Source organism: Schistocerca nitens, chromosome 7 (genome assembly GCF_023898315.1).
Source record: "Schistocerca nitens isolate TAMUIC-IGC-003100 chromosome 7, iqSchNite1.1, whole genome shotgun sequence".
Classification (NCBI taxonomy): Eukaryota; Metazoa; Arthropoda; class Insecta; order Orthoptera; family Acrididae; genus Schistocerca; species Schistocerca nitens.
In genome coordinates, this window is record NC_064620.1 from 449,936,937 (window position 1) to 449,951,984 (window position 15,048).

Here is a 15,048-nt window from a genome sequence, read left to right on the forward strand (position 1 = left end):
AATTTGAGGCACAGGTGGTAGTGAAACATTACCGTATGTACACAACAGAACATTAGTTTATAGGGTCCTGCTAACTTTTTGTGTTGTGGTCAGATGGTACCGGGATGGCAACACGTATCCTCTGGAGGCGGAAATCCGACCGTCCAAGTGGAGGGACTCCCCGACGACGGCCGTTCTGTCGCTGACTCCTGCGCGCACTGATGACGGAGCCGTCTACCGCTGCGTCGTCTGGAATCGCGCCCTCCCAGATGGGGCGCGTCTCGACACCAACGTCACTCTTAGCGTCAACTGTAAGTATTCCCATCACTTCGCTCTTTTCACGCGCCAGACGATAAACGTCACTGGCCTGTCTTGTTGCGTCAGTTGGAATCTGCACACTGGCCGACACTCATTAGTATAAAAGTAGTAATTTCAATATTTCCGCGCGACTGTATGTCAGTCTACCTTATTGTTTAATTCGTGTACACTCGATTAAGACTACACTGCTCAAACGTGGAACATGAATTTGGGCTTCTGCCATATTCCATCGAGCAATAATTAAGGACTGGGTAAGTTACCAAATTATACAGTTATCTTTAAAAAATTAATTACATAACAAAACATCATAACTTACTAGAACTTTTGGTGTCGAAAACAAAGTGGGAACAATCATTCATACCGTCATCCTGGGTGATTTTCATTGGACTTTGAGAGCTTCAATAACGTGTATTCCCTCCGTGAACGTTTGTCACTACCTGGCACCTACGTGACATGCTCTGTTTAAGTATGTTCTGTGGTTTCTTAAAATTCTCGACTCAGAAACATGCAAATTTACAGTAGCCATACACATCAATAAATATGTACATATATACAGGGTGAGTCACCTAACGTTACCGCTGGATATATTTCGTAAACCACATCAAATACTGACGAATAGATTCCACAGACCGAACGTGAGGAGAGGGACTAGTGTAATTGGCTAATACAAACCATACAAAAATGCACGGAAGTATGTTTTTAACACAAACCTACGTTTTTTTTAAATGGAACCCCGTTTGTTTTGTTAGCACATCTGAACATATAAACAAATACGTAATTAGTGCAGTTTGTTCCATTGTAAAATGTTAATTACGTCCGGAGATATTGTAACCTAAAGTTGACGCTTGAAACCTCCCACGTTCAGTTGCGTGTTGTAACAAACACGGGCCACGGTCGGTGAGCAGCATCTGCAGGGACATGTTTACGATGACGACCGTTTTTACGAGTGTGGCTGTAGTGCACTGTTGTGGTTTGGTCTAGCTGTCGCAGTGTCCGCATGTAGCGCTTGCTGGTTCAAATGGCTCTGAGCACTATGGGACTCAACTGCTATGGTCATAAGTCCCCTAGAACTTAGAACTACTTAAACCTAACTAACCTAAGGACAGCACACAACACCCAGCCATCACGAGGCAGAGAAAATCCCTGACCCCGCCGGGAATCGAACCCGGGCGTGGGAAGCGAGAACGCTACCGCACGACCACGAGATGCGGGCTAGCGCTTGCTGCTATTGTTATTCTGCATTCGTCTCCTCACGCAGACCAACTGTAGTACACCGTGTTACCAGACGTCTGTGATAGTGTAGTGTTGTAGGAACTGTGACCATGGTGTATTCGAACTCTGAAAAGGCGGAGATGATACTCATCTATGGCGAGTGTCGACGAAATGCAGCTGAAGCCTGCAGGGTGTATGCAGAACGGTACCCGGACAGAGAGCATCCAACGTGCCGCACATTGCAAAACATCTAACGCCAACTGTATGCAACAGGTATGGTCCGTAACAGGCCCGTCACAGGAGAAGCGGGTGCAGTTGGTGTGTTAGCTCCTGTGACGGGCCTGTTACGGACCCGTTTGCGTGCTACGACCATACCTGTTGCATACAGTTGGCGGTAGATGTTTTGCAATGTGCGGCACGTTGGATGCTCTCTGTCCGGGTACCGTTTTGCATACACCCTGCGGGCTTCAGCTGCATTTCGTCGACACTCGCCATAGATGAGTATCATCTCCGTCCTTTTCAGAGTTCGAATACACCATGGTCACAGTTCCTACAACACTACACTATCACAGACGTCTAGTAACACGGTGTACTATAGTTGGTCTGCGTGAAGGGACGAATGCAGAATAACAATAGCAGCAAGCGCTACATGCGGACACTGCGACAGCTAGACCAAACCACAACAGTGCACTACAGCCACACTCGTAAAAACGGTCGTCATCGTAAACATGTCCCTGCAGATGCTGCTCACCGACCGTGGCCCGTGTTTGTTACAACACGCAACTGAACGTCGGAGGTTTCAAGCGTCAACTTTAGGGTACAATATCTCCGGATGTAATTAACATTTTACAATGGAACAAACTGCACTGATTACGTATTTGTTTATATGTTCAGATGTGCTAACAAAACTAACGGGGTTCCATTTAAAAAAAACGTAGGTTTGTGTTAAAAAACATACTTCCGTGCATTTTTGTATGGTTTGTATTAACCAATTACACTAGCCCCTCTCCTCACGTTAGGTGTGTGGAATCTATTCGTCAGTATTTGATGTGGTTTACGAAATATATCCAGCGGTAATGTTAGGTGACTCACCCTTTATATACACAAATTATATTTATATTACATGTGCCCAGTACTTTGCAACCTCCAAGGCGCTTGGAGTGGCTTGCAGGATGTAGGACACAAAAGGCACTGGAGCATGTGGCTTGCGGTTTGTTCTTGTCCACAATCACAGGACGTATCTTCTGTTGTGAAGCCGCATCTCTTCAGGTTGTCTCTGGATCGTCCAACTCCTCATCGTAATCTCCTTAAAGATTTCCACACCAGCCAGTCTCGTTGTGTCCAGGTAGTAGTTCTTCAGCTTCTGGCGTCTGCAGGTGAGGCGTCGACTTCTTCCATAACTCCAGCCTTGCCTTCTCTGGTGAAATGGTGAGCTTCTCGGATGTTCTCAGGAACCTCTTTCGCGATCTCAGCCGTTGCTGTGGTGTGTCCTGTGGTGTACGTTCTGCTCTTCAGCCCGTAAGAGTTCTCGGAGAGTCCGTCGGTGATCAGGATGTCCACGAACACGTCTGTCATGCGTGTTCCACAAATGCACGATGGTCTGATTGGCATTAGTGTTGATAACAGTGTGAAGAGCGGGTGGGGAGTGCTAGCAGGGGTAATGGCCTTAGAAAGGTTGGGATCCACTGGGGTAGCATCTTAGTGTACCACACGTACCTAAAAAATGGAATACCGTAAGTGCCACGAGTGTTTGCCCAGCACAGGAAGAGACATAAGTAAACTGGCCAAAGTATCGGGTTCAAACACTCAGCTAGACGCTGGACGACGTCTGCTACACACGTGTCTCATTAGATGTATAGTTCTCTCGTTGCGTCATCTTCTCTTGTGCACTACCAAGAATCACACCATATTTACCGGACATGTCAGCTGCACAAGGTGCGTCGATCTCATTATTTAGAATTAAGTTTTATAGTTAGCCATTCATGCTAAAACTAGTAATAAGCTCTTAACATTCCCGATGGAAAATAAAGCAGCCTCAACTGTCGAAGTAGTTTGTTAGGCGTGATTTGAATGAAGATAATATGTCATTACCTTCTGTTAACTAGCGTACAACTCACTTACTGGGCAATCTACAATTTAATCAGATTCCTCTACATCTACATGATTACTCTGCAATTCACGCTTGATTGCCTGACGGAGGGTACATAGGACTAGATTCAAACTATTTCTCTACCACTCTACTCTAGAATTTCTCTACCGCTCTACTCTAGAATAGCGAGTGGGAAAAATGAACACCAAAATGTTTCCATGCAGGCTCTGGTTTATTTTACTTTATTACCAAGGCCATTTCTCGCTATGGGCGTCAACAAAATATTTTTGCACTCTTAGTGCGACTCGCCACTTTCACACACATTAAGTTTCATCTGAAGGAGATCTCCTTAATTGTAGCACCCATTACGAATGAAAGTGGGACACGCTAATTAGCGCCCTCGCATCGTAACAATTTTTAGCCTTTTGTCGTTTCATATTCTTTCTAATGAAAATCTTCTTTTAACTTTGAGGATTTTCCTTCTTAAACCGACTTGTTAAGAGTAAAGATGTGTCACCAAATGAACTTCTGTGGGACACAGTGAGCATATTGCTGGTGTCAGTGTTAATGGTTTTTTTTAATACCGTTCATGCAAACATGTTTTAGTTTCAGTGCACTACACAAGGTGACTCAGCTGCCCCTACCGCTATCGTTTCATGCAGCGTGCATTGTTATATCTAGCCTTCAAAACCACGGGCGAGATTTTCATATTCTCTCGCCCGCTACGAGAAAACTGTTGGTCTTACAGAAAAAAATGAAGAGAAGCTTTTTTTTGTAGGATATTCAATAAAGTTAAATTTTTGCTGGAGATCCTGTTTCCCAGTTATTCCAGAAAAACCTACAAAAGTGACCTTCAAACGCACCTCCACCGCCACACTCCCCCATCACAAGTCAGGGTTTTTAGTACCTTCATCGTGCCACACTCGCCTTGCACTAAGCGAACTATTCCCTACATTCGAACTTCTTTTGTTCTCTATTGACTGGGCTATTATGCCACCAGCAGAATCGGCTGATAGGTTAACATCATTAATTTAAAGTGCCTATGAGGGTAATGAATGAAAAACGACTTTTGTAAACGTTACGCTAAAACTAATTACGTTGGCAATTAAATGTAAACTTGAGCTTTGCAAGTATTGCAGTTTCTAACTCAGAACGCCTGACGAATACAGCGATGTAATTATTTAACGCTGTTAAAATTTACGAAATGTTTTTGTAAAATTTACGTAAACCTTAATTTTACAAAAATGTTCAAATGTGTGTGAATTCTTAAGGGATCGAACTGCTGAGGTCATCAGTCCCTAGACTTACACACTACTTAAACCAACTTAAACTAACTCATGCTAAGAACGACATACACACCAATGACCGAGGGACTCGAACCTCTGGCGGGAGGGGCCGCGTAGTCCGTGACATGGCACCTCTAACCGAGCGGGCACTCCGCGCGGCTTTAATTTTACAATTTGTATGTGGTCGACTAAGCCGGTGGCCTAATAAGACGTCTCAGTGAAAAGGTCATATGTGGGAAATAATTCGTGTGTCGCAATTTTTGTTCAGTGGTAGGAGGGAGTTCCATGAACAACATACTAGAAATCCTGACAGGTGGGTACTGAGCGTGGGAGTAGAGGTGCGTTTGAAGGTCACTTTTGTACGTTTTTGTCGAATAACTCGAAAACTACGCGTTCTATCGGAAACGTATCCCGGTACCAAATTCAACTAGATTAAATTTCCTACAAAAACGATCCTCTTCATTTTTTCTGTCGGACTGTCAGTTTGCGCTAACCGAGCGAGAGAATATGAAAACCTCGCACGTGGATTTTGAAGGCCAGATATAACACTGCAAGTTGCATAAAACGACAGCGGTAGGGGCAGCTGAATCATCTTGTATAAGATACTAAGTAGTGCTTCAGTAATTTGTAGTGGGAACCTTATGGCTCAGCCTATCGGAATTTCATCTTGAATATGGTGAAGTTTACTTCCGTAAGTCCGTTATACACGAGTGACTTTCTGGTCACAATCGATCGCTCGTATGTGGGTGAACGTCACGTACTTGCGGTCAATCAGTCCCCAGCCACCTCACGAGTGGGTCAGTGACGGCAGTGATCAATTGACTGCCATGAGCGTGCAGTTCTAAGACGATGAGTATGTTGTAAACTGCACATGGTTAGAACCAGTGATTGTGACGTTCGCTGCTGACAGCAGAACTTTCCCTATTCTCGCCGAACTCGCTGATGTTATAGTAATTAATTTAGTTTTTTTGTGTCTTCTTAATCTTTATCTTATTATTTGCCTTGTTTTCATGAGACACTGCAAAGATTGCACTAGGCCCTGGTATTTTTCTAATTAGTGTCGTCCCAAAAGAGAGATAAGATACCTGAAAGAAAGGTTTTGACGTTTTATGGCACCTGGACAAAGATAAGTCTGCATGAGGCATAAATAGACAAACGTTTTTAAAGGAAACTGTTCCAACAATGAAAAATTCAGACCTATGTAACGAGAAAAATAATTTTTGGTGTTATTTGTCACTTATAAAACAAGATACAAAATAAAATAACTCTTGTTTGCTGCCTCCTAAACATTGTTTGATGTGCTTATAAGTAAATGTTCTCTCGATTCAAAAATGGTTCAAATGGCTCTGAGCACTATGGGACTCAACTGCTGTGGTCATAAGTCCCCTAGAACTTAGAACTACTTAAACCTAACTAACCTAAGGACAGCACACAACACCCAGCCATCACGAGGCAGAGAAAATCCCTGACCCCGCCGGGAATCGAACCCGGGAACCCGGGCGTGGGAAGCGAGAACGCTACCGCACGACCACGAGATGCGGGCCAAATGTTCTCTCGACCAAATAAAATGTTTACACGTAGTTTTTAATATTCTCTCAGGTTATAAGAATGTGAAGGGTGATATAAGACCTTGGTCAAGGACACCCACTGTGAATTTTGCTTTGGTCATTAACGGATTCTGTTACCATTACTTCTTTCTAGATTCTGTCACTATATTTCGATTTTTTCGTAAAAAGAATAGTTCTTCATAACCTCACTTACGCAGTTAAGGTGCCAAACTGCACAATAGGCAGCTCTGGAGTGTAAACGAGAACACTCATTATAGGCAAGCCGCAGTACAGGAATAAAACGCCTGGGGCACTGTAGTAAATCCACTTGCCACGAGGAGACTATGAAGATGATTTGATAAGCCTGGTAAAAATGCAAGAAAAAATGTTAGTTTCGTAAACAACTCACCTTACTTCTCGACATGGTCTCCTTTGAGGAATAGACAGTTGGTCAAGGGATCCACCAACTTTTTCATTCCATCAAAAAAATAGGTTCTGTCAAATTCTGCAACTATTACTTATTTTGATGAAAATTTCTTCCTAGCAAGCCAAAGTTTAAAGTTAGGGAACAGGTAGAAGTCACCTAAGGCTAAGTCTGGTGAACAGGGTGGATGAGGAACGAATAAAAACCCAATTCGGCACTGTTACCTGATGTGTTGTGTGGTGCATTATCTCAGTTCTCAGACGATCCAGCAACGTAGCATAAGAAGGTCCAGTTATGGTTCTGCTTTTTCTTCAAGTACTCTATGAGAACTATTCCTTGGGAATGCCAGAAAACAGTGGCGAGCGCCTTACCAAATGACAAAATGGAGAAACAATTTGGGTGACAAAATGGTCTTTACCTTCTTCCGTGCACTTTCACCAGCCTTCGTCCACGGTTTTGATTGCAGTGTTGACTCTGGTGTGTAATGATGTGTACAGCTTTATTCAACAGTCACAAATCGGCGCAAGAAATCTTGCGGCCTGCGATTGAGCAGCGCCAGACATTGTATTGAATTCTTGTGCGGGATGTGCTTTTGGTCGACTGTGAGTTATCCCGACACCCACCTCGCACGCAGCTTGCTCATAACCAGTTCTTCTTGCAGGATACTATGCACTCGTACAATTGAGAAGCCTCCACTCAGCAATGTCACGAATTTTTGTTCAGCGGTCTTTCATTATCGTGTCATAGATTATGTGGTGATCTCAACTGGACGGCGTGCTTCGTCTTCGGAACTTGTCCGACCACGTTTAAATTCATTAACCCAAAAATAAATGGTCTTCAGTGGTGTAGAGTCCGTGTGAACTTCATCAGACCCTGTTTTTATTTGTGCGCCAGTCCAATCCTTCAAATGAAAACCTTTAATAACAGCACGACACTAGGTTTTTCTCCATTTTCAATCGCGGACGACACACAGACGCATTCAGACGGCTGTCAGCAATGAACTGAACACTGTACATTGCTGAAATTTTTTATATGATCCCTGGAATAATCAGGATTACCCACCATGAAGGCGAAAAAAAAAGTTCCATTATTTCGTGGAAATGTACCAGACGCATCAAACCACCCTCGCATTTATACTCGAAAGACGCTCGTGGAAAAGGGGTCTTAGAATGATGCCTGCCGAAAACCAACCGCTCAAGGCTTCGATATTGCTGGTCGACCGAGGAAAACTTTGGTGACAGGTGCTGGAGGCAAAGAAAAAAGTAGCTCTTCATTGGAGAAAGCTTTTTCGGAAACACCCATCGCAGTTGTTGGAGCGAGAGCAAACCACTTCGGCATTGATGGTCTCCACGAAGCGCTAGCCTTAGACGCGTTGCCACAGTTCCACAATATTCCTTGCTTCCGCTCGGCGCTCAGGAGCGGCGCAACAAAGAGATTAGCGTCCATCCTGGTAATGCCCTCTCTAGATAACACGCTCTCAACACCACTCACCGGTGCTCTCTCGCTGTTGTTCGTGGCGCATTTCCCATTCAAGCCTTAAACTTTCATCGGCAGGAGCCCTTCTGAAATGTTTCGCACATTACGTGGGCTGCTGTATCAGGTGCCCGTTAATACATAGTCAGCTAAGAGCTTAAAGCGCGTGGACCACCTCCTCGTTCAAATCCTCACTCACATCGATTTATCCATCAGGTTCGTATATTCCATTACTGACAATATTTCACTCCGATGCTGGTGATAAAGTCAATATACCAACAAATCCAGGTAAGTGCGAACAGGACTCGCGGACTGAGGGTTCTGTACCAACTCAATTATGCACGTAGCTAATTCATCCATCACGGGAATTGAGTATCTCGACGATTTTTGCTTGTTATCGATATTGACACCCGCAAGATAACTGTCTCAGGAATTCAAAGACTTCCGAGAATGACTGAAAAGCAGTTTTTTCGTGTGAAATAATTATAAATTAACAATTTTCGGTTTTTTTCCTTTGCTTGTGCTGTGAAATCTTGCTTCATGACAAATTTAATGATTCTAGGGCAACGGAAGTACCCTAAATGTTTTATTGAGCGAGTCCTCGAGTATGAAAATATGTGACATAAAGGACCGTATCTTTTCATTGCATTGACTTAGAAGCTTACAGTTACTACACCTCCAAGGAACGATCGACCTTAGTATGTGACATAAATTTCAATTTGATAGTCTACCCATTCCAAAGAAAAAGGGGTCGTAACAGACGGACAGGCAAATATCAGTTGGATACAAATGAACAAAAAAAATTATTTTCCTGTGATATAATTTCAAATAAAAAATTTTTTGATTTTTTTTCTTTAGTTGTACTAGGCCACCTTCCTTCTTACCGCCCTATTTCAGGATTGTAGGCAATGGGCAGTACTCTGTGGTTTTTGATGAGTGATTTTGCATCAAAATTTGTGAAATAACTTGCTGTAACTTCTGATTGCGTTGACGTAGAAGCTTCAGTTTTTTATACTGCGAAGAGACAGTAGTCCTTAATATCTGACATAAATTGCAACTCGATACGTGTACCATTAGCTGAGAAAATGGGTTTTTTACAGTCAGGGAGACAGACGAACGGGTGGGCTAGAAAGTGATATCATAAGGGTTCCATTTCTAACAATTTACGTACGGAACCACAAAAATTTGTCTAGGAGGGGCTGCCTAAAACAACAAATAGAATTCAGTTTCTCTTTCAACTTGCTAGCGCCCTGCACACCATTATTCCATAATCCGTCAGTCCACGATGTAAAAAAAGAAATTGAGACGATATCTTTCGTGAAGCGGTGTATGAATATGTCTTGTTACCTATAGTACGCAAGTACGCTAGACGTAGGTCAAAGACAGTTACTCTTTCTATAGACTCAGTAGCGCCTGAAACTCCTTTTATCTTCTTCTTTCTTTATCTAGCAGGTTGTACAGCCTGTTTCGACGTCATTGTCTTAACGGCTCTATTTGTCCATCCTTATTTTCCTTGCTAGTCGCAATCCGTTTGCTGATCTTTTTTTGGAATACTAGCGCGGTCAATTGCATTGAAATGTTTCTCGGTTTTGTTCTGTAGTCCAGATTTTTACTTCGTACATGTAATTCTGCTCTTATTTCTACATTTATTTTCTTGCATCACATTACGATCTCATCAAACCTCATTTCGGATAGTCTTTATTTCTCTTTCGTTAGAATTCAAATGCCGTTTAAATACCGGAGAGTACGAATAGCCATGGTTTTGTAACAATTCATTTTGGTCTCTTTACCTTACTTTTTAGGGTTCCATACTTCAATCGGTAAAAACGGAACTCTTATAGGATCACAATTTGTTGGCTATCTGTCTGTCTGTCTGTTCGACTTTTAAAACCCTTTTCCTCAAGAAAGGTAGACGTATCAATCTGAAATCTGTCTCACACACTAACATCAACGGTCCCTTGGCGCTGTAAAAGACTGAAGTTTCTAATTCAGTGCAATCAAAAGATATGACCATTAATGTTGCATATTTTCATAGTCGAGAACTCACTCATCCAAATCTGTATGGTACTGCCCATTGACGTAGACTCATGAAATTCGGTAACAAGCAAAGTATTACAGTACAAGCAAAGAAAAAGTCCGAAAATTGTTAATTTGTAATTATATCAACCGAAAAAATTTTTCCTGTCATTTTCGAAAGTCCTGAAGTTCCCTGGACCGATATCTTGGCCGTATCGGTATCGATAACAGGCAAATATCGTTGGGATTCTCGATTTCCGGGATGGATGAACTAGCTATACACTTAATTAAGTTTGTACGGAACCCTCAGTGCGTTAGTCGTACTCATACTTACCCAGATATTTTTCAGTTTTTGTGAGTGTGCTGTTAACGCGATTGAATGTTCTGTTTTACTTCAAAAGTCCACTTCTTCTTGGTATGATATCATACATGCTGAAAATTTTAATAAAGTTTTCGTTTTGGCCCCTGCAAAAGTACTGATCCATGCTGCCTCTATAGCCGGATATAATTGCGAAAATGTTGCCGAAGCACGTTTCCTGCACGAGCTGACCTCTTCATTATGTCCCATAAATCCTCGATGGGATTCACGTCAGGCGGTCTGGGTCGTCAAATCGTTGGCTGGCGTTGCCCAGATGCTCTTCAAACCAGTCGCCAGCAATTGTGCCCGATAGCATGGCGCATTCTCATTCATAAACATTCCATCGTTGTTTGGGAACATGAAGTCCATGAATGGCTGCAAATGCTGTACAAGTAGCCGGACGCAACTATTTCTAGTTAATGATCGGTTCAGTTGGACAACAGGATACAGTCCATTTCTTGCAAACACAGCCCATTCCATTATGGAGCCACCACCAGCATACACAGTGGCTTGTTGATAATTGAGTCCATGACTTTGTGGAGTCGACGCCACACTCGAACCAGCCCTTACCAACCAAAATCGGGGCTCATCTGACCAAGCCACGGTTATCCAGTCGTTGGATCCAACCGATACGGTTACGAGCCCAGGAGAGACACCGCAGGCGATGTCGTACTGTTAGCAAAAGCTCTCGGGTCGATTCTCTCGCAAATTTCGCCGCACCGTCCTGACAAATAAGTTAGTCGTACATTCTACATTGATTTCTGCTATTATTTCACGCAGTGTTGCTTGTCTGTTAGCACTGACAACTCTACGCAAACGCCGCTGCTCTCGGTCGTTAAGTGAAGGCCACTGCGTTGTCCGTGGTGAAGGTAATGGTATTCTCGGCACACGCTTGACACTATGGATCTCGGAATATTGAATTCCCTAACAATTATCGAAATTAAATCTTCATACGTCTAGCTCCAACTACCAATCCATGTTCAAAGTTTGTTAGTTCTCGCCGTGCGACCCTAATCGCATCGGAAACCTTTTCATATGAATCACCTCAGTAAATATGACAGCCTCACCAATGCAGTGCACTTTTTTACATCGTATGTACACGATACTACCACCGTCGGTATATATAGGCAAATCGCTATCCCATGACTTTTGTCACCACACCTTAAGTACAATAAACAGTTCGGTACAGAATTAAGACCCGTCCGACTTCCGCCTTTTTTCCATATTTAGAAGAAACATTAATGTTCATTCTTATCTCTGGTTATGCTAACATGAGAACGCCATAAAGAATACTAAATGCTGATCGTATAAATGACATAGAGTGTGTTTTCTAAATTATCGAGGTAATGTGAAACACGTAGCTATCCTCATTCCCTAAACGTTATGCGGAGTACCAAAGAAAGGCTGAAAAGCGTTCATTCATTTTGCTGTACTTGGCTTCAGTTGTATTTTCTGTACGGAATACGCAACAATAGCATTAGCAAAGCCTTTCCTCTCAGTTAGTTGGGAGCGAGAGCGCAAATCGCATTGTGCACCTGAGCCTCCAACAAAAGGCCTCTCTTTCGCTTCTCATTACCTGTGAAGGAACATCCCTTGTAAGGCATGAGTGTGCTCCCTAATTATATCCCGCGTCCGTCGGCATGAGTATCAGAAGAGAACATGCCAGTAGGAACAGCCCGCTCCCACTCGAAAGATTCCGACGAAACTGCGCGCTTTTCATTAAATTCGCTTCTCCTTTCTTAACGAGTCCTAAAAACGCTCATTTTCGTCTTACATCCCAGCGTCCTTGGCGGGAGCTCTTTCTGTAAGGTAAACTAATGCCAGCAAATTTGCATTGAATATTTCCCGGAAAGAGGCGGAGCACCACGCATCGATTTTCTGGTACACAAAAAAGTGGAAAGGTAGGCGGGGACTGCCAATTTGCCGAGAGGTTTCTGCAGAAGAAGGCGCATTCACAAAATAATCACGGGAGCCATTGGCGTTAACGTCGGACAATTCTGAATCAGTCCTCGGCAGCACTAACGAATTTGTTTACACTCATTCAAAATCGAGTCTCTCACTGAACATGCGAATCTCTACTTGTGTAACTCTTATAACACAATAATTGAAAAATCAGTGGTTCGAAAAGTATTATCAGCACTACAATGACATATTCATAAAAATAAAATTCATTCATAAGGCCATTTACATCAGGCAACTCCCAATATTAAATAAAGAAGTCCTCATCGCAACTGTTAATCACTTTTATGAAACATCGTACGTTTCAACATCCATCGACTTCAGATTAATCGTTAAGAATAATTACGGGAAGTCCAGCAGCTCAGAAGACATTTCAATACCGACTGACAATGCAGCAAGCCCGCTTGCTGTGTACACCACTAGTTAAATTTCCTTTTTATTTATATGTACACCTTAATTATAAAACCTATGAAACATTTTAAAAGATCAGTATAGGCAAGTGGCTAAATATTACGTAACAAATGATACAGTACGGGAAACAGAAACCCTCAATTTCTTTATTTGGTGCTAGGAAGTTAGTTTCGAAAACAGCCGACAGGGGCGACACCTACCGTAGCTGTTGGAAATGGCGGCGAAAGTATTTTGTGTTCTAGGACCTGCCTGCTGCCAGTCAATAATGAAATAGCAAAGGGCTGTCCATAGCAAGTTTCAAAGAACATCGCCAGTTTACAACAGTATGGTCAAGTGATGCAAGAAATTCGAGGGGGATGGATGTTTGTGCGACCAAAACGGGACGTGTCAGAACAGACAATGTACTGTGTGAGGGACGTTACGTTGCGAAATCCCACGAAGTTTACCTACCAGGCTCGAGCAGAATCGAGCATCCCTCAGCCAACATTGTGGGAAATCCTTCGTAAGCGTTTAAGAGTGGAGCTGTACAAATTGCAGTCGTAAACCACGACGTCGCACTCTGCACTTCTGCATTGATATTTACTGTGTGGTTACTTCATTTTAGCGTTTGTGTTTCACCTCTACCGCAGACACTCGAATATCTGCGAGAACGCATTGCGGCAGTTGATATTATCGTCAGTCCTGGTATGCTGGTTTGATATGGACGGAATTGGCGTACCGATGAGGTGTGTACACCGTGTGACGAAAGGTGGGCACACACAACATTTAAAAACATCGTATAAAGGACTTCGAGAGTTCGTCTTTCACATACTGTATCAATTTTTACATTATTCTTCGTCACTTATCTCTACCGATTTTTTCGAACGTTTCGTAGACTTTACAATTATCCTGTATAGTATAACCATACGCTCACGTTCCATGTCATTAAGCGTCTGACTCAATTTCTACTCACTTTTAACGACCACTGATATCTCATTAGTGAAGCATGCTGGTTTTCTGTCCGTGACACATCAGAACAGTTCTTTACTTACCTCATTGCATATTCAATACACAAGTATCACTGACGCTTATGAGCAAACCAGCATTCTGTCAGTACTCATTACTCCAGACTGTTTTGCATGGAGAGAACGGGTTTTCCTATAGTTGATACGCCTGTAGTTGATTCGATGGAAAACATTTTATCCCCTTCCACTTTGCCAAAGACCTTCCGTAAAATACACGAATAAAGTGTATGAAAATATGGTTCCTCGTTTTCCCTAAATCTCCTTTCTATTTTCAGACATAGTGCGAAAAATGCTTTTCGAGTGGCCCTACATCTTCTAAACCCAATCCACTTTCAATTTTCCCTTTAATTTTTTGACAAAGTACTCTTGTGAGTATTTTTGACAGCTGTGATACTAAATTGTGTTTTAATTCTCACTTTTATAATTAGTTTCTTTTGAAAAATAATGAAACTTCCTCAGTGTCACAAATTTAGTTTTGGAACTTTTGTAGTGTTGGTCCAATATTTGGCATGATGCCCATAAGAGTTCTGATGGTATTTCGTCTCCCTCAAGAGTTCATACAAACCTTTCGAGATGCACACGTAAGAACTGAATCTCTCCTCTCACCTTTTCGCATTGTATCCTCATTTTCATTTAGCATTTCCTCTCAGCAAGTATACATCAAATATTATTTCCACGCTCTCATTTAATGCTTCAGTTATCCAGTTATCGTTTTAGTTTCTAATGTCTTTGCTTCTTGCTCTGCACTCCCTAAAATGGTTATTTATTATTCATAACTGAAGTTTAAAAAAATATATATATGATCCTCAGCATGTAATCTCAAAGTCTGTCAGGGAGGACACTCCCTGAATTATACAGCTGGCCGGCCGAAGTGGCCGAGCGGTTAAAGGCGCTGCAGTCTGGAACCGCGAGGCCGCTACGGTCGCAGGTTCGAATCCTGCCTCGGGCATGGATGTTTGTGATGTCCTTAGG

General features: G+C 42.6%; 1 protein-coding gene across 1 annotated transcript in view; it reads left to right on the forward strand.

Annotated features, from left to right (window-relative positions):
- LOC126195678 (hemicentin-2) overlaps positions 1–15,048 on the forward strand; it is a 70,519-nt gene that overhangs the window by 22,520 nt on the left and 32,951 nt on the right. Inside the window, exon 3 of the mRNA XM_049934305.1 lies at positions 94–290. Within this exon, the coding sequence (XP_049790262.1) occupies positions 94–290 (197 nt within the window). The remainder of the gene's footprint in view (positions 1–93; positions 291–15,048) is intronic.